The following is a 20735-nucleotide window of genomic DNA, read 5'->3' on the forward strand; positions in this document are numbered from 1 at the left end:
CTCCGTTCACGGGTTTGCAGAGTTTCATTGGCCACCTTTGCTGGATTAAAGAGGATATTCAGGTGGGCAAGCTCTACACAGGATTTTAAAAACCTTGAGAAAATAATGTCGTCTCAGAGATGGTGTTACTTTAGGCGCCTGAAATGAGCCGGAGAGCAGTCTTACTCATAATGCTCTCCTGTGTCTCTTGTAAGCCTAACAGAAGAGTCGGTCAAAAAACATGCACGGGTTTCCAGTCGCTGGACATAGTCTGCCCATCCTTAAGTGTCTGGCGTTTTCACCCGCATCCCAGAGGTAAGAGATGTGTGGCCACACGGTTTCCCATGCTGTGTTTTGCCAGGTGCTGTCCAATATCGATGAGCTGTTTGACAGGGCGGAGTTTTCCGCAGCCCCGGATCCCGGGTGGCCGGACTGCTTCAACAGTGGCGTCTTCGTCTTCCAACCGTCTCTTGAGACGCACGGCCTCTTGCTGCGACATGCCATGGACCATGGCAGCTTTGATGGTAGGCGACGGAAGCCGGACGTGGGTGGAAGAGAACGGGGCTCTTCCCAGGAGCCATATCCCTGCCTCCTGCTCACCTTCCCCCAGATATGTGAATGGCAAATCGAAGCGAGTTCAAGACGGGTGTGGAAGAATAGGGCCAGGCAGGGTGTTAGGAATTAGTGAAGTCAGTAAATACGCAACGTAGAAAAGCATTGAAAACATCTGCAGTGAGTAGGAAGGATGGGTCCCCAATCCTGATCCTACAGGAGGTAAGCCTTGGTTGGCCAGCCCCTGGAGTAGAATGAAGTGACCCAGCGAGAAGCCGATATTTGGCTGGAACAGGCTTTAATAGAGGGGGAACGTGCTACGACTGTTGTCACGTAAAAGAAAACACAAGACTGATCGAGAATCCTGTCTGGGTACGGGCCAGGAGTTGCCCACCAGGCAAACATGGTAAAGGAAGAAGTATTGCTACCAGATGGGGTTCATTGTGGGCAAGATGGAGAATTCTGGAGACAACGTGTGAGTTTATTATCAATGGTCTAGGTTATGGGTGGAGAATTTTGGAGACAATATGCGGTGTTAAGATTAACGGTGTGGGCGACCACTCCCTTTTGAGACGAACGGTCGTGTTGTAGTGGGCAGAGAGGAGACAGGTAATGGGACCTCGTGGGTGGGTGTGTATATTAAGCCCTTCAAGCACGTCTTGAATTCTCTCCGAGCGCTCTTCTGTCATCTAGGGGCAGATCAAGGCTTACTGAACAGTTTCTTCAGTAGCTGGTCCACGGCAGACATCCACAAGCACTTACCGTTCATCTACAACTTGAGCAGTAACACGGCATACACCTACAGCCCCGCCTTCAAACGGTAAGTTCTCTGTGTTCTACATCCTTCTAGAGCAGCTGCTTTCCGGCAACCCTGTCTCTAGAATCTTTATCAGCTTTTGGCATTTGGGTTAAAAAAATCAGATCCTGGGGTGCCTGGGTGGCTCAGTCAGTTGAGCGTCTGACTTCGGCTCAGGTCATGATCTCGCGGTCCGTGAGTTTGAGCCCCGCATTGGGCTCTGTGCTGACAGCTGGGAGCCTGGAGCCTGCTTCAGATTCTGTGTCTCCCTCTCTCTCTGCCCCTCCCCAATTCATGCTTTGCCTCTCTCTCTCTGTCAAAAATGAATAAACATTTAAAAAAATTAAAAAAATATTAGATCCTCCCTCCATTTGCCTTTTGTAATTATAAATTATAGGAAGTCAAGGCAGGGAGTTTTAATGGTAGTGGTTCTCAAAGTGTGGTCCGAGGAACCCCCAAGGGGTTCCCCACAGTTCTTTTTAATGTCTGCAAAGTCAAAATGACTCGAAAAATAATTCTAAGATATACAAAAATAAAAATAAAAATAATTCTAAGATGTTATTTTTTTCTTTTCTTCTCACTTTTTCATGAGCGTATAGGAATTTTACAGACACTCTATGATGTAATAAAAAATGCACTGAAAAACAAAAAAACCAAAAACAGTGTCCTGAATGCACACAGATATAAGAAGCTGGCTGTTTCCTCTTGGGATGGTCCATGAAAATACAGTTATTTTTCATGAAAAAAGTACGAAATGAACATCAACATCTCAGGGAGTGATTGATTTCTAATGAATTGATTAAATCTGTTTTCAGATTCCTCAGTTTTAATTTCCATTGCGATAAATATGTACAGATAGAATCCACGTGAAAAAATCTAAGCTTGTGATCCTCAGTGCATTTTAAGAATTTCAAAAAGTCCTGGGACAAAAATGTTTGAGATTTGCTCCTGTGGGTGATGCTGTTATAAAGAAAAGTGGAAAATCTGAGCAGAATGTAGGGACAGAATAATTCTAGAGTGTGCATTTTTAACAGGGGCCAGACTGCCTCCAAGGGGCAGAAATTGGTCCTTGGGGAGTGCAAACATCCTATTCTTTTTAATGTATAAACCAGAGATGTGCATACGGAACACGCATTACAGTGCAAATATAGTATTAAAATTTCATGGGAAGATGGATATGGAAAAAATGTTTTAAAATGTTGAGAGGAGATGGGGTGCCTGGGTGGCTCAGTCCGTTAAGCGTCCAACTCCAACTCAGGTCACGATCTCACCGTTTCCGAGTTCGAGCCCCATGTCGGGCTCTGTGCTGACACCTTGGAGCCGGGAGCCTGCTTCGGATTCTGTGTCTCCCTCTCTCTCTGCCCCTCCCCCGCTCGTGCTCTGTGTCTCTCTCTCAAAAATAAATAGACATCAAAAAAAAATTTTTTTAGGGGCGCCTGGGTGGCTCAGTCGGTTAAGCAGCCGACTTCGGCTCAGGCCATGATCTCGCAAGATCTCGCGTGATCTCGCGTGAGTTCGAGCCCCGCGTCGGGCTCTGTGCTGACCGCTCAGAGCCTGGAGCCCGTTTCAGATTCTGTGTCTCCCTCTCTCTGACCCTCCCCAGTTCATGCTCTGTCTCTCTCTGTCTCAAAAATAAATAAAACATTAAAAAAATTTTTTTTTAAATAAAAAAAAGGTTGAGAGGAGAAAATCCACAATCTTGAGAGGAGAGAAGTCAATTTTCTCATCTGGATCCTGTGCCATCTTCTATAAAAGTGATTTTGGTTTTGATCCCTACTGGTTTGAGGAGCTGATGCTTTGGGCTACATCCCGCAGTATCTACCTTTATAAGGTTCTCGACTGATTCTTCTGCTTTGGGGGGAATACCCCAGTGGGTTATGATTATGTTCCTTGGTATGTAGAAAACCAAATACTGCAAATGCTGAGTGTTTAAACCGTTATCTTTAAGGAAACCTAAGTGTGGGTCCAATTAGAAGGGTTGAGACAGGTGTTTACTTGCTGCTGTCTTTGACGTGTCTCATGGCCGCGTGATGCTTTCCGTGTGTGTGTGTGTGTGTGTGTGTGTGTATGTGTGGTCACTTCCAAGTGGAAAGTGGAATGCTGTGTGTTTCCTCCTCAGATTTGGCTCGAGTGCAAAGGTCGTGCACTTTCTGGGACCCACAAAGCCATGGAACTATAAGTACAATCCGCAGACGGGCTCGGTGTTGGAGGACGGCTCCGGGTTGGGGACCCAGCACCAGACGTCCTTCCTCAACCTGTGGTGGACAGTCTACCAGCACAGCGTCCTGCCTCTTTACGAGAGCTTCCGGGATGCGGGAGAGCACGTGGCTCCGGGACACGCCGTAAGCGGGTGACGCCCTCTGGAAACAGGTGTTGGGCACGGGTAGATGGCTGTGCGTGACCCAAATGCCCGGTGTACTTTCTAGAAGCTCACGCTTCTGTTCCCACATGCTGTATTTCATAAAGGGTGCTGAACAGACAGACACCCTGTGTGGTTATTGTCCCCCCCCCCCCCCCCCCCCCCCCCCCCCCCCGGCTCAGAATCGTGAATGTTTAATGAGCCAGAGTGTTGCTGAGATTTACAGGATTCGTGCATAAATCATTCCAATTAGCTGCCTGCGTCAGGGAAAGAGCCGCTGGGGGATGAGTGGCCGCGGGGGATTGATTACCATGTCTTGCGAGGACACACTTTCCAATTTACATCATCAGTTGAAGCACGTGTTGCGACGCGTGGGTGAAGAGTATTTCTGAAACTGTAGATTGGCGCTGATTTGTTTTTTTTTTTTTTTAATGTCCCGGTGACTCTTAACGCACTACGTAACGATGTGTGTGCAGTCCACCGACTAGGGGTACGGCAGGTGCCTCGCAAAAGAGTTTTTGGAATTCGGTCCCAGGGAACTTTCTTACCTGATCGTTGCTTACCGGCTCGTTTATTAGTACGGGAAGGTCGGTCCATCCACAGGCATGGCATTGATGGGAAATCGCAAAGAATCCGTCGTTCAGTCTTTGCTGCGGGTTCTGTCTGGTGGAACCAAGTGGTTCTTCTCTTTCTGAGGACTCGGGGTCTCGGGTCGTGTCACATGAGTGCATACAAGTTTATCTGCGTTCAGGTTGCCACCGTGCTCCCGCCGGGCGGTGAGCCAGGCGTCAGGTTGTGGGGGAAGGACAATAAGACGTGGAGTCAGGTGCTTGTGGGAAATACGGCATCCAGAGCAGTGAGGACACAGGTGGTTTTCACGAGAACGGGGCAGCTTGCTTGAGAACCACCTGTCACCTGTTTGATCAGAGCTGACCTTTGCAGGTGTCTCATGGCCAGCAGCCCCTATGGCCCGAGGGGCTCTCTGTCGGCCAGGGTGTGTGGGATGCTGGGGTTTGTTTCCAGAGCGGTTGGCTGTCTGCACAGCCGACTCAGAACATTGGGGTCCTGGTTTCCCAGGTCTGTGTGCATTCCCTGGGCAAGGCTATGTTTACCGAGTTGGGGAGCACTGGCCTCGCAGGGCATGGTATGAGTCTTGGGGTCCCGAGGGCAGCTGCAGAGTTGGAAACATAGGAGGAGGACTTAGCTAGTGTGTTCATCTTTCTGCAGACTGGCGTCGGGGAGCCGTGTGCAGAATCAGCAGGGTCCAGCCAGCCTTGGCCAGCTGAGGGCCCTTCGGAGGAGACTGTGGTCACGGAGGACATCCCGCCTTCCCCCAAGGGATGCCGTTCGGAGGACGTGAGTACTCGACGTCCACACGGCTGTGATGGGAGAGTCAGACGCTGGCTCCCCAAGGACACAGAGCTGAGAGCCTGCTTCCAAGGCTCTGGCTTTGGCGTGGGGGGCGGGGGCTCCTGCGTTCATGTAGATCATTGCGCAATTATATGTGGATCATTGCACAGTTTTGTGGGGGGGGGGGGTTCCTGCGTTCACATGGATCATTGCACAGTTTTACGTGGGAGGGGCTTTCTGCATTCACGTGGATCATTGCAGTTTTATGTGGGGGGGCTCCTGCGTTCACGTGCATCATTGCACCCGTGGATACATCAAATGATTCTCCCCGACCAACACGGGCACATCCTGACTCTGGGAACCTGAAAATGCTACCTTATCCGGATGAGGACCTCGTGATCAGATGATTCTGAGCAAGGCAGAGACAGAAGATGTGAGCTCCGCTGGCTTTGGAGGAACGTGGCCACAAACCAGGGCCTCCGGTGTCTCCAAAAGTGGGAGAAAGCCAGGAAACAGACCCTGTGTGGGAGCCGCTGGAAGGAGCTACAGGCTGCCCGCACCTCGATCAGCCCGGAGATACTCGTGGGGGATATAATCCCAAAGGATTATGGGTAATCCCAAAGGACACCAGTGTTCCTAGACCCCATATCTCCAAGTGAATACATTGCGATAATATCCGGTGTTGAAAGATTTCTGAATTTAAGTCTTCACGTTGGAAGGCACTTTTATTCCCCTTAAGTTCTCTGTGCTGCACACGGCTTTGGGGAAGCTGTTTCTCAGTGTGAAGAAGCAATGTTTAATTGTTTTTGATGTGTATTTATTTTTGACAGAGAGACGGAGCATGAGTGGGGGAGGGGCACAGAGAGAGGGAGACACAGAATCCAAAGCGGGCTCCGGGCTCCGGGCTCCGAACCGTCAGCACAGAGCCCGACGCGGGGCCCAAACTCACGGACCGTGAGATCATGACCTGAGTCGAAGTCGGACGCCTCACCGACCGAGCCACCCCCAGGCGCCTCGGCAAAAAAGCAATGTTTAAAGTTTAGCGGACATTTTTGTGGAAGGCACTCTACAGTTTGTTGTACCTCCATGCCTCCGCGCCCCAGGCTTCCCAGACATCTGTCTCCAAACGGCGGGTGCCTGCGATGAGTAACCAGTGTGTGCAGATTGCCGAGGAAAGAGTCTAGAACCATTCACCTGGAGGTAGAACTTGGGTTCGCATTCCAGTGCTCAGGCAGAAGGGAGCCTCCGGATGTGCAGAGGCAGGAAGGGAAGACATCCGACTTGTCTGCTGAAATGTGTCATTAGGGCCAGGGAGGGGTCACCTCTGAGGATCCCAGTGGCTCGATTCTCTGATGACGACCTTGTGTCTCTACAAGCCATGAAGTCCTCACACTTTTAAAAGGACGGGACGCATCGGTAACTTCCAGTCCTGAAACCAGTATTATGCTCTATGTTAACTAACTAGAACTCAAAGAAAACCTTGAAAGAAAAAACACCAAAGTAACGCGTGCCTTCGCTGTATCCGAAGTGCTTTATTTTGGAATTCATTACACAGCATCACTGCCACCTACCGGCCATGTATTGAATTATTGACTCTGGGTCTTTGATCTGGGGAGCTGGAACCCAGTCGAAAAACAAAAAATTATTTTCATAAATTCCTATAAATGTATAACAGCTGGGTCCTGACCTTGGGATCCCGATGGAAGACAGGAGCCCTTTGTAAATATGGCAACCAGTACTGACAACTAGGTATCTGTTTTCAAAAGTTACAGCCGAAGGTCTAATTTTCTTCCCATGTACATTGATGTATTAGGCAAATATATTTGCCATTTATTATTTTCTCAGTCATGTGTTTTGTCCTCCAGTACCTTGGGTGGGGAAATGTAGTGAATGAAAAGACAAGGAATGCCGTTTATTTTTTTGAAGTTATTGGTTGTTTTTATTGTTTGTAGAACATCCTCCACCCTCCCACCCTCCCTCCCTCCCTCCCTTCAAGCTGAGGGATAACATATGTGTAAAAAATGACACACGTGATAAGTATATACCTTGATGCATTTTCAGAGTGAAAAAAATTCTAAATAGCCACAATCCGGACCTGAAAATTCAGCCCAAAAGACCCCTTTCACCCTCCCAGTCACTACAAAATGCTACCCTGACCTTGGTCCACCATTACCACTTACTTGTGAGTGCTCTTGAGCTCCTTATAAATGGGATCCTACAGTATGTTCTTTCTAGTCTGGTCTCCTTCACGCGACATATTTATGAGATCCTTCCGTCTTGCAGAGTGAGTCAGTAGTTCGTTTATTCTGTGGGTTGCATGGTGTCAAATTGTAGGAGGACATGATATATTGATTCTAGCGTTGATGGATACTACCGTTTGGGGCGATACAGATAACGCTGCTGGGAACAACGTTGTGCGTGCCTGGCGTTGCCCTTGCACATGCGTTTTTGGTGAGGTGATACTTAGGGGCGGGGTCGTTAGATCAAAGGGTGGGCTTTTATGTACCCTTCTGCGTTAGTAGATTCTGCCAAGGATTTGGCAAGTGGCGGCACCCCTAGTGGGAGTCCTGGTGGCTTCACCTCGTCAGCAACCTTCCAGAGTACCAGTGAGCACGTGGGGCGTCTCCTTGTGGTTTTAGTGTGCATGTATCAGATGAGGCTGAATTAACATGAGCCAATTTTTGGATGCTTATGAAGCTGTGACGCTTTTGGCCATGCTCATTCAAATATTTTGAACATTTTTTTTTCTCCAGGGTCTCCTGTTTTAAAGTTAGTCTTAACAATGTGTATATATTCCAGATACAAGCTCTTTTCCAGTAGTACGGTAAATACTTTCTCCTACTCTGTTACCTTTTCAGTCCCCAAATGGCATCCTTTGATGCCCAGAAATTCCTAGTTTAGCCAGGTTTTAGTATTTCCTTTATGTAGAGTCTGTTTTATTCACCCTTCAGGAAAATCTGTCCCAAAACTAAGGTGATGAAGACATTGCATGTCTTACAGAATTTGTATTGTGTCTTCTCTTTGTATGTAAGTATATAATCCACCTGCAATGGATGTTGGGTAAGGAATGGGCTTGGGGTCAACATTCATTACTCTTACATGTGGATCTAGAATGAACTCAGCACAGGTTAACAACAAAGCTGTTATTTCCCCACTGCTTTGTCATGTTGCCTTTGCCATCATTCCTGTGCCCATTTGCGGATGGATCTGTTTTCCGATTCTATATTCTTTTGTGTTATCTTTCCCTTCCTTGCACCAGTAACATACTGCCGTGATGACCATGGCTTTAAAATAAGTCTTATTACTGGTCATACAAGTACCTCAACTTTTTTCTTCTTCCCCTGCCTCTTCTAAATTTACCTGTGAATATTAGGATCAGCTTTACAGTGTCTTGGAAAACAAACAAACAAAAAAGTCTTCTGGAATTTCAGCTGTGATTGCACTGAACCTACAGACCAGTTTCAGAAGGACTGATATCACCAAAATGTTGAGCCCTCCATTCTGTGGACATAGTATATTTCTAGGTAGATCTTCTTTATTTTATGTCAATATGTTAAATTGTTTGGTAGGGATCTTGGATACATTTTACTAGACTTATTCCTCGTTTTTGGTGTGTTTTGAGGCTACTATAAATGGTATCATTGTAAAAACTAATTTTCTTACTACTTCATGTGGGTGTATAGAAATACGTTTGAGTTTTGAAATCCAGCTACCTTGCTAAATTTTTACACACGAACAGATTCTGCCTCGATTCTTTTGGTCAGTCGACATGCAAAATCACATCATCTGCAAGTGAAAAACTGTATAGTAATTTCTTAAAATGTCATCCATACATGTACTGTGTACCTTCATTTTAGGCCGTATTTTCCTGGATGTGAAATTCTCCCCTGGCAGGTAGTTTCACAAGGGCACCCTAAAAATGTTGTTTCTTAGTCTTCTGACCTCCATGATCTCTTAACAAGTCCGTCTTCCAGCATCCTGTTTCTGCACTTGAGGGCAATTTGTCTCTTTGCTCTGGCTGCTTGTCAGATTTGTCTCTTGGGCTTTGGTTATCTGTTTCCTCACGATGGCTCTGGGTTGTTTATTCTTTGTGTTTGTCCTCCTTGGAGTTTGTAGCACTCCTTGACCCTGTGTTCCTTCTGAGCATTCTGTCTTTCTCTGTTCTCCCTCTTTCTCTCCTTCCTTCTCCCCACTCACCTACTCTCTTGTTATTGTAATTAGATCTTTAGTATGCCTTTTTATGATGTTCCTTGTATCTGTGACTCACTTCTCTACATTTCCCTCCCATCTGGCTTTCCATGCTTCACTCTACTGGCCTGTTCTCCAGTTAACCGATCTTTTCTTTAGCTGTGTTTAATCAGTTGTTAAACCCATATCCTGGACACTTAACTGCAGTTACTGTGAGTTTTTTTAAAAGTTTACTTATTTTGAGGAGGGGGGGCTGCAGAAAGAGAGGGGGGGAAAGAGAATCCCAAGCAGGCTCCATACGGTCAGTGCACAGACTGACGCGGGGCTCGAACCACGAACCATGAGATCATGACCTGAGCTGAAGCTGCATACTTAACAGACCGAGCCACCCAAGCGCCCCGGTTACTGTGTTTTTAATTCCAATAAACAGAAAATATTTAATAGGACAGTTTCTGGACTCCTTTGAAATTCTCTAATTTCCCCCTTTATTTCATTTAAAGTATTTTTTAGACTTGATTATTGATTATAGTGCATGTCTGATAAGTCATATGTGTGGATTTCATGTTCTTGTGGTTTTTAAAAATTTTTTTTTAACGTTTATTTATTTTTGAGACAAAGAGAGACAGAGCATGAACGGGGGAGGGGCAGAGAGAGAGGGAGACACAGAATCGGAAGCAGGCTCCAGGCTCTGAGCCGTCAGCCCAGAGCCCGACGTGGGGCTCGAACTCATGGACCGCGAGATCGTGACCTGGCTGAAGTCGGATGCTTAACCGACTGCGCCACCCAGGTGCCCCATGTTCTTGTGGTTTGATTTTGTTCCCTCTTGCTTTTCATTCATTTGATCTTGTTTTGCTCTATGCTAGTTGATTTTGAATAGCCCTCAAGACTCATTGTAGATGGAAAAATTGCTGGGCTCATTGGAAGCTCTGAATCATATTATCCTCATCCAGAGAGCATTGTGTTTTGTTTTGTTTCATTTTTCCTGGCGGGAAGTCTTCATACAGGTGGTGTGCCCACACCCTATGAGGGGTTGAGCTGGTGTGAAATCGGGCTTTCTGTGTTTGTAAGAGTCGCTGTTTCTGGCCCTCCTTGTAGTGTGGTCCCATGTGAAAGCCTGTGGCGTTCCGAGGGTCCCTCTTGGATGCCTCATCATTTATGGGGTCCTCAGCCTCATGGCACTGCTAAAATGCCTGCCCAGATTCTTCTCGACAGCCTCTTGGTTGCCTCAAGGGGAAATAAAGTGCCAGGTGTATTTATAATATTCATCTTACAAGCTCAGCCCAGTCCACCTGCGTGATTTTCGCAGTGTTTTTGCACAGAGAATTGGGCACATACTCGGCGTTCTCTAGTCGCTGTGGCTGACTCATTAGCTTAGTCTTGCAGAAGCCTTCAGAGCATTTACGGCCCCCAGCCTGTGGGTGCAAGCTTGCTTCCCGATTGTGAATTGGTCAGGCTTGCCGTGTAACAAACATCCCCAAATGAGGAAAACTCTGTGCCCATGTCCTAGTCAACTGTGGTGACAAAGATATGTGTAGCTCCATGCAGTCATCGAGGGGTCCAGGATCCTCCTCTTATTCCGGTCCAGCATCTTCTAGGACATCCCTTCTCTGCCGTGACTCCCTGAGGGACAATTAGGATCTCCTGTCGTAGCCAGCCATTGAACACAATGCATTATGCTGTCTCTCGTACACCTGGAATGATCTTGGCTGCATACTACCCTTGGAAGAAGTGAGAAAATAGTCACTCAAATCACTTTCGGTCGGGGTTTGTTTTCTGGTGGAACCCCAGTTGAAATAGGCTTCACCTGACCTGGGAGTGGAGAGGTTAAGGAATGTGTATTCTGCCTTGCTCCAGGTGAGTCACATTAGATCTCATGCGTGTGGGTGAGAAGTCCTGGTGTGGCTCCACCTAGGGGCAAGGAGGCTGCGACGCGTGAGCCCAAGACTGAGGAGTAGACACAGGCATCGGTGAGCCCGGCAGCGTCTGTCCCACACGTCTTCCTTAACGGGCTGCCCTTGTATCATGGATGCAGAAAAAAAGAGATTGGGTGTTTTCAGATACCTGCAGGAGGGCTGACCTAATTTGCTTTTCTTTCTTTCTTTATAACAGACGATAGGGTGGCCTGAACTTGAGACTTCCGCTGGAGTGAGGTGTGACCCATTATCACCACCCTCCCCCCAATGTGCAGACTCCACAGAGACCCAGGCCACCTCGGTACACCTCATTTATACTCCTTACGCACAACTGTGTCTCCTAGTGTTGTTTTCTCAATGTGTCTGTGTCTGTCAATACCAAAGATTCCCCATGCTTTTCTTCTTCGTCCCATGACCTTTCTGAATGGTTTACCTCACCTCAAATACGTTGTGTGGTGACTAGTCTATAAAGGACCTGGTCATCTGTTCAGATTTTTTTTTTCTCCTCCATCTTTCTGTTTCCTGTCGGCCATTTGGTCACTCCATTTTCCTTTAGGAAGCATTAGAAACGACAAAGGTGTAACATCACCATGACATATATTCTCCCACACATATATTTTTTTAAATAAAAAAATTTGGTACGATTCTGGACCCATGTTTCATATCAGTATTGAAGGATGAGGAGTTCTACCCCTGTTTTTTTTCTAAATTTGCCCTCGTGAATCTGGGCTGTCATTTGCTTGCATCATCAGAAGATTGAACCCAGAGGCTGCCATGCTGCCCGAGAGGCGAGCTTAGTAAAATGCTTCTGTGGGTATTTGGTATAACCTGTAGTCAACCCTTGGATGGCATGGGGTTGAACCGCGTGGGTCCACTTGTACACGGATTTTTTCAGTAAATGCAGTACGGTACCATAAATGTATTTTCTCTTCCTTAACGATTGTCTTAATCACATTTGCTTTTCTCCAGCTTACATTTTGTAAGAATACAGTATATAATACATAGAACATGCAAAAGGAAAACGTGTTACTTGACTTTTTATATTATTGGTAAGGTTTTCGGTCACTGGTTGACTAGTAGTAGTTACCTTTTGGGGGAGTCCACAGTTATACGTGGATTTTCGACTGTGTGCAGGTCAATGCCCCTAGCCCCGTGTTGCTCGGGGGTGAACTATAATTGAATCCCTGTCTGAAAAATTAGCTTTGGCACATCCCATAAGAACTTGCAGCATCTTGTGTTGTGCAAGAAACGGTGGGTGTCAGGGGAGAAGGTGGGGAGTGGTGGAGCCCACATTTCTAGACTTTGCAGAAGAGGCCATTTAGCACAATGTGTGCCTTTGATTTTATTTTCCCCTGGCAAAGATTCTCTGTCCTCGTGGTTAAGGCTGTAGTTGTCCTGAAGCCGTCCGCAGACTAACGATGGCCTGGTTGTGTTTCTAGCGGCCTGCGGATAAAGCAGAAAGTGGCCCGTCTGTGGAAGCCGTGGAACCGAGCCAGGAGCCCCCTGTGGATGTCACCGGGGACCCCAGTCCTCAGGATGCTCTGGAGGTGGTACCCTAATTGTCTTGTCCGGCACTCCTGGTGGATGCCGTCCGCCATGTTGAGGCCAGCCGTATTCACGCACCAACCGCTACATCAATTTCCAGCCTGACTTTCTGGCAATAAGACTCCACCAGCCTCTTTGGTGCTTTTGATCCGCGTCCTTGTCCTTTGCAGCACTTGCCTGGGTTGCTTGTGGTCACTTTCTTTTCCATCCTTAACCACGGTGGCCTTTCTCTCTTTTAAATGCTGTTCTGCAAAAGTTCATTGACCATCGGGGGCTTTGCTGTTTTTCTGTATGGCGAGCGTGGGAACGAATGCTGAGGGAGCCATTGTCTCAAAGGAAGCGGATAAAAGCAGAAAAATCTGGGGGTGAGCCTTCTGATCCAAATGGCCCATGTACTGCTTTCCTTCTTCTTCCAGAACGTTCTGTTCTTAAATTTTCTTCTTTCTGTGCGTATATTTAGTGAAAGCAATTGCTAATTTTTTTTTTTTTTCTAACAGCCATTGAATGACACCTTTTGGTCTTTAAGGAGTAGTTAATATGGCTCTAGAGCTGGGCGTTGAGCCTCTAATGATCATATTGAACGTGTTCCTGAGTACGTTTGAGCAGCCATAGCCGAACACGATACGCTGTGGGGCTGACGCACAGGGTACACTTCTTCCTCAAAGTTGTGCAAGGTGGAAGTCCAGGATGGAAGTGCGACCCGCTTCCTGGTTCATGGACGTCTGTCTTCTTACTGTGCTCTCACACAGCGGAAGGGACGAGGGAGCCCTCTGGGGTCCCTTTTATAAGGACACTCGTCACATTCATGGGGACTCCACCCTTATGACCTGACCACCTCCCAAAGGCCCCGCGTCTTCATACCCTCCTATTGGGGGTTGATAGGAATTTGGGGGAACAAAGATATCTAGTTCATAGCAATATTTGGAATCTGGCTGACCATATAATACGGAGGACAGTCGGCACAAAGCCTTTACTAGCCGTTAGCGGTGGAGAAAACGTGAACGCCCTGTCTCCCTCTATGTGAAGGTAGTAAATGCCAAATACGCTACTTTCAACTTCATTCTAGAGCGGTTGGTGATGGCGTCTCTTCAGTTCTGCTGGGCAGGATGTGGAATGTGAGCCTATTCAGCTCTGGGAGTATGGCTTTGAAGCTCTGTGATTCAGACGAATAGTGTTTAGAGGGTAACGTGGTTTGGGAGTGCTGCTCGGAGGACCTTATGTAACAGCTCAGCTGGGTGGTGGGTTTGGGACCGTAGGTGAGTTCACTACCTTCTCTGAGCAGGGAATGGGGGTGGAAATTAGACCTAGGAGTGGTCTGCAAGAGTCTGTGATTAGTGCCTGGCTTCACTGGGGCACATTCACTTTCTCGGACGATGCTCAGTATCTTGTATCATTCCGTGTGTCATAGAATCAGGGGACTTTCTGGTTTTCTCAGATACGCACCTTCTCTGGTTATCACGGGTGATGCAGTCAGCACACCGTTTTGTGCTGGCGTAGTGTGACATGTGTGCTATGGGTCCTGTTATTTCCAGAAAGCTTTAGTTCCCAGAGATGTGCCGGGACCAAATCCAAGGGCTCACAGAGAAAAGAAGGTATTCTGGAAAAGACCTTTTTTTCTTTCCCACTCTTGCTGTTTCCTTGACCAGTAGGATGGCCTGAACACGACACATGGGGACAAGGGCAGAAAACAGAACGTTTTCCATACAAACTCTTTAAAAACCCGGTTGCAAATGGAGTACAGAGTACCAGAGCCCACTGACATCGAAATCTTCTTTTTTTATAAAATATTTATTTATTTTGAGAGAGACAGAGACAGTGCAAGCAGGAGAGGGGCGGGGAGAGAATCCCAAGCAGCCTCTGCGCTGTCAGCCCAGAGCCCGACTTGGGAGCTCAAACTCACGACCGGTGAGATCATGACCTGAGCTGAGATCAACAGTTGGACACTTAACAGACCAAACCACCCAGGCCCCCCCAGTGGCATCTAAATTCGAATTTAGCCATCTGGCATCTAATATCATCCCGTTGACACATAGTGTCTGGGGAATACCCGAGTCACCTTTAGCGTCTGTGTGTGTGTGTGTGTGTGTGTGTGTGTATTATTACCACATGCAAATTTGTAGACATCTTTTCTAATTCTTGGTAAGAAATTTTCAAAGCAAACATATTTGCTAGTTTTGTTGACCCATTTGAGTGCCACACAAAAGGGGTGTGTGTGTATGTGTTTGCACACGTGTGTATCTATATGTTGTCTCAGTTTTTTGCTTTAAGAAGGTAGAAACCCTACCGTTTGCAAGCAGAAAACCACTGGGATTATTATTTCGATGGCTTTGCCAGGCCGTCCAAACTACTATAGGCTTTATTCACATATGGTGAATATCCTCTTGATTTCACGTAGTTTGATTATATACAAGTGATTCAAAACATTGAGGTTTGGGGCGGGTAGAAGCCTTAAATCAGGACAGGTGTGTGTCTCAAAAGGTTCAGTGGCTAGAAATTGAAACACGTCTTACGTAAAAGTGAACCCAAGTACAATGATACTTTATAAGACTTCACAAAACGTGGCCAGCGAAACCATCTTCTTCTAAGAGTATGGTGTGAAACGCAGCACGTATTTGGTTCCAGAGAGCGGAAATTCATTCGTAGAACCAGTCGCTGAAGCGGACGGCATGTTGTGCCGCTGATGGCTCCAAAGACCGCCTCTTGTCTCTTTGTCTTCCCCAGGTTGACCTGGCCGTCTCCGTTTTCGAGATTTCCATCGAAGAGAAGGTCAAGGCCCCGAGTCCTGAGGAGGAAAGGAGACACTGGGAGGAGGGACGCATCGATTACATGGGGAAGGACGCGTTCGCCCGCATCCAGGAGAAGCTGGACCGGTTTCTGCAGTAACCTGACCGGTTGTGTTGCTCCGTGTGTGGTTATAGACGGTGCTGTTGCATGGTCCCGTTGCGTGGACATCTCCTTCCGGCCCTTCAGAGGGAACAGGTGTTCAACTATGTGCCTCTATTTAGGGCTGACCAGCCTGAGTGCCTCAAAAAAATAACGTAGACCATCCAAAACCCAGCTTGAAGCCCTCCCCACCGCCCCTGCCGATCCAAGCTCTCCATGCCTTCTTGGCTGCCCCCCACTTTCAGCAGATGGGAGCGGCAATAAACTTCTGGTAGACCCTTATTCGTGCTCCCTGGTCTTGCCCCAAGGAGCTCCGAGATGCTGCCTTGGGCAGGTGCTACCGTATCTGTCCTACGTAGCGTTAGACGTCACTGCGCGTTGTCTTCTGCCCCGAAGCTAATGACACCGGTATACCCGTTCAGGAGCCCTCGAGGATGGAAAGTCCTTTCCTTGAGGATTAGGTAGACGTTCAGGCATCTTGAGGGTGAGTCTCACGTAGACTTTGCAGAGCGCGTCTGAGAAACACCGCAGCTGTTTCTCTTCTGCAAAACCCAACTGGACCGCCAAGTGCCATTGACTGACGCCCAATTTGGGAGACGCTGGAGATGATGTGGAAGGAAGATTCTAGCCGGCTTGGGGCAGGGAGTGTCATCTCAGTTTGGAAGAACCAAGGGTTTAGTCCAGGTGGTTCTGGCGACACCTTGCTCACGCTAAGAGAATCTCCCGAGGTTCTTGTCCTTGTTTAGAGGCAGACCCATTTGTGGTGTGTCCCACGTGACTGCTCGTTGCCGGATATCACTACCTCAGCCTGAATAACGGGTCAAGTCAGCACGTTCCCAAACCATTTCGACACCGCTGTTTTGGGGACAGTTCTCAGTTTTTTTGAGACTGGAAGCTTTCTTCCAGGAGAAATCCTCATCTTCAGAAGTGTCCTAATTTTGTGAATCCATGCCGCGTGTTGGAACAGCTCACAGGGTCGCTGCTTGTGGCCGCCACGATCATAATTAACGACGGGCATCGCTATGCTAAAGAGAGGTAAATGTGACGTTTTAAAAGTTAGAATGGTTTGTCTTGTACGTACTGTGGAGCATCGAAGGGTCTGGTAGACCGGTTTGAACCACGTGGTGATGGTTATGTCATAACCCGGTGGGTGTGTCTGTCCAGAGTTTCCATCCTGTCAAGCAGGTGAGCCCTTGGCTAGGGGAATCTGGGCATGTCCGTGACATCAGTTGTGGTGACAGCTTTTGCACGATGTGAGTGACGGAGGGTTTGCTTCCTTCAGCTCTGGGAGGCAGTCTTGGCTGACATCACACACAGGATGCTCCTGGGGCTAATTGAAGATAGCCATTGGGATATAGCCTTAGAGGGACTGGGTTGGGACGGTACTCAGCCGTCAGAGTAACACGGTACAGTTATTCTGGGGAAAGACTGGTGCTCTGTGCTGTGGTGTTGGGTTACAAAGAACAGGAGCCCAAGTCTGACATACTTGAGGAGGAGCCCAGATGATGAATATTTGAGTCTGGTGTAGCTTCTGTGGGGAAGAGAATTCCTGTTTCTGGACAGTGGTTCATTGGCTTAAGATACACGCTTGACGAAGACTTCTGTTATGCATTCTGGTCTGCTCACGCATTTCAATTAAAAATTTAAAACAGCAATATGGTGTCCCTTCTGGTGTGTGTATGCGCGTGTGAGCAGCAGAATAATATTTTATATGTAACAGCGGGAAGGGATGTGGTTGCCTTTGTGTTGTACCAATTTAAATCACCAATTTTGGTTTTTTTTTTTTTTTTCAGAATTGCTAGTAGCAGTAAAATGCATATAACTATTTACTTCTCAGTGTGAAATTCCCTAAAGTCTCTCTATGGAAGCTATTTTCCTAGCATTGCTTCTCAGTGTCACATATTCATTAATTTATTCAATTTATCCATCCATCCATCCACGGACCCATGCATCCACCCACCCATTCACCTACCAATCCATCCATCCATCCATCCATCCATCCATCCATCCATCTATCCACTCATCTGCCCATCGATCCATCCATCCATCTACCCACCTACCCATCCATCCATCCATCCATCCATCCATCCATCCATCTATCCACTCATCTGCCCATCGATCCATCCATCCATCTACCCACCTACCCATCCATCCACCCACCCATCCATCCATCTACCCACCTACCCATCCATCCATCCATCCATCCATCCATCCATCCACCTACCCATCCATCCATCTACCCACCTACCCATCCATCCATCCATCCATCCATCCACTCATCTGCCCATCCATCCATCCATCCATCCATCCATCCATCCATCCATCCACTCATCTGCCCATCGATCCATCCATCCATCCATCCATCCACCCACCCATCCATCCATCTACCCACCTACCCATCCATCCATCCATCCATCCATCTATCCACTCATCTGCCCATCGATCGGTCGATCCATCCATCCATCCACCCATCCACCCATCCATCCATCTACCCACCTACCCATCCATCCATCCATCCATCCATCCATCCATCCACCTACCCATCCATCCATCTACCCACCTACCCATCCATCCATCCATCCATCCATCCATCCATCCACTCATCTGCCCATCCATCCATCCATCCATCCATCCACCTATCCACTCATCTGCCCATCGATCCATCCATCCATCCATCCATCCACCCACCCATCCATCCATCTACCCACCTACCCATCCATCCATCCATCCATCCATCCATCCACTCATCTGCCCATCCATCCATCCATCCATCCATCCATCCATCTATCCACTCATCTGCCCATCGATCGATCGATCCATCCATCCATCCACCCACCCACCCATCCATCCATCTACCCACCTACCCATCCATCCATCCATCCATCCATCCATCCATCTATCCACTCATCTGCCCATCGATCCATCCATCCATCCATCCATCCACCCACCCATCCATCCATCTACCCACCTACCCATCCATCCATCCATCCATCTACCCATTCACCCATCCATCCATCCCCCCATCCCCCCACCCACTTACCCATTCATCCTTCCTTCCTTCCTTCCTTCCTTCCTTCCTTCCTTCCTTCCTCCCTCCCTCCCTCCCTCCCCCCCTTCCTTCCTTCCTGGTTATTGAGTTCTCTGTATGGCAGGCACTGTGACATGTGCTTATTCAATAAATGAGAAGTTCAAAAACATTCGGGGATTTCTACGAAACATCCACGTAAGAGGTATAATACAATGTATACCTGAATAAAGCCAGTGTCTGAATCTGTGCTATGTAATGTCGGGACTACACAATTGTATACACTGAAACCCCAAGAGATGTGATGTGACCTATGCCATCACAAGTATTTTGGTACTTAGAAGGAGGGTTGGCTGTGTGTGTGTGTGTGTGTGTGTGTTTACATTTTATGGTTCTATTATTACGGAGTTGTATTCATTTGCAAATGCTTCCCTCCCACCAGTGGCTTATCTCTTCTTTTGTTCATCTCTTTGAAGCACAGGGGCTTTGAATTCTGCTAAACGCTCAGGCTTTAGGTGTCTTATCTAAAACGTCTCTTCTAAGGGAAGATGATAAAGATCTTCCCTTGAGTTTTTTGGTTTTTTTTTTTTTTTCCTGAAGGTTTGGCAGATTTCTCTTTCACATGTGGGTCTCTGGCGGATTTGTGAATCCATTCTTCTGTTGAGAGATGAAGTGTCTAAATGTCTAAATGTGTGGATGCCCCATTGGCTGTTTACAGGCAGAGCTTGCATAAAGGTGAGGGGGAGGGAGGCCAGCCCTGGGGGTTCAGCAACAGCCTGTGCAAAGAGCCTCATTTGCTGTGTCTGCAGACTGAGCAGCTGGGCGTGTGGGAGCAAACATTCGAGGGAGAGGTGTGTTTGGCCTCCGGGGCACTGACTTAATCCACAGCCGGTCTAACCGGTTAGGCCAGTGGCCAAGGTTTCACTGTAAGTCAACAGACAGGAACCTTGGAGATTAAGATGGGGTCTGTTCTGTCTCTCCAGGGCCCCAACCCCCACCGGAGGGCATTCCTCGGATCTCCAGTCCTGGGGCTGGGGGCCACCCCCTTCCGCTGAGGGTCGGTGGGCGGCTCCCTTCCTCGGGGGGTCTTTCCCCGCGTCCCTCCCGCCCCCCTCCCTGCTGCACTTACGTGACTTCTCTTATCTGACTTGGTTTTGCATCCAGTAAGATAACGCAAATCCGCAGTGACTGGTGTTTTGTGTTGTGTTTCACTCAACGACTCTGACTCACAAGAAGCCGACGAGAAAGTCATAAAGGATGAAAAGAAAAGAAAAGAAAAGAAAAGAAAAGAAAAGAAAAGAAAAGAAAAGCCCGGGGTGGGTGGGGGGGGTTCTTGCAGAAATTTCAGATGTTCAGAAGCCACCTGGAAACTCTACATTTGCTGAATCAGTAATTGGGCGATGAAATGATGTTTCGAACACCCTGGTCACGTCCGTAAAGATGGGCCACCCTATAGGCTGACGAGATTAACCCTGAATTTCCCCGGGGCAAGTAAGCGCCCACTCGAAAGCCCAATTTCTCAGTTCCCAGAGTTGTTCCTTCTTTTTAAGCTACTTTTTAAGTTTATTTATTTTTGAGAGAGAAAGAGAGAGAGAGCAGGGGAGGGGCAGAGAGAGAGGGAGACAAGAAGCAGAGTATCCCAAGCAGGCTCCACAGTCAGCACAGAGCCCAACACGGCTCGAACTCACCATGTGTGAGCTCATGACCTGAGCCGAAATCCAGATTCCCAGCCACCTGAGCCGCACAAGCACCCCTTCTGTGGATGGGGAGGTGGGGGGTGATCGGCGGAGGCTGGGATTAGGAATTCTGCAGAATCTCCTTCACAAGGGCTGACTCAGCTGGGAGGAATACCCTTCGTTCTGCAGCTGGGAATGTCGATGTGCTGCCCAGAGCTGCTGCAGCCATATTGACGCCCTGAGGTAGAGGCTAGGATGGTTAGAGACTAGGTGTGAGCCTGCCGGCCTGGGTTGCTCCCCTCTCTCGTTTATGACATTTATTCCCAGGGTGTGTTACTAGCAGCCCCAAAATAATCTCTGAGAAGAGTAGGCAACATACTTTTATCTCCCATATTGAAAGGCTGTCCCCGGAGGCAATGCAATCCCAAATAGGCTTTAAGATTAATGGCTACAGAAATCGGACACTGGC

General features: G+C 47.9%; 1 protein-coding gene across 6 annotated transcripts in view; it reads left to right on the top strand.

The window, feature by feature from the left end:
• Positions 1-15922, top strand: part of GYG2 (glycogenin 2) — a 33673-nt gene extending 17751 nt beyond the window's left edge. For 5 of the 6 annotated variants that reach the window (XM_027052866.2, XM_053202017.1, XM_053202020.1 and 2 more), the window contains exons 5-11: positions 341-503; positions 1225-1351; positions 3447-3669; positions 4914-5042; positions 11334-11438; positions 12577-12684; positions 15404-15922. In XM_027052866.2, the coding sequence (XP_026908667.1) occupies positions 341-503; positions 1225-1351; positions 3447-3669; positions 4914-5042; positions 11334-11438; positions 12577-12684; positions 15404-15565 (1017 nt within the window). In that variant the 3' untranslated portion in view covers positions 15566-15922. The remainder of the gene's footprint in view (positions 1-340; positions 504-1224; positions 1352-3446; positions 3670-4913; positions 5043-11333; positions 11439-12576; positions 12685-15403) is intronic. The other variant, XM_015080231.3, reaches the window with a different exon arrangement.
• The last annotated feature ends 4813 nt before the right edge of the window (positions 15923-20735 follow it).

This window comes from Acinonyx jubatus, chromosome X (genome assembly GCF_027475565.1).
Source record: "Acinonyx jubatus isolate Ajub_Pintada_27869175 chromosome X, VMU_Ajub_asm_v1.0, whole genome shotgun sequence".
Lineage (NCBI taxonomy): Eukaryota > Metazoa > Chordata > Mammalia > Carnivora > Felidae > Acinonyx > Acinonyx jubatus.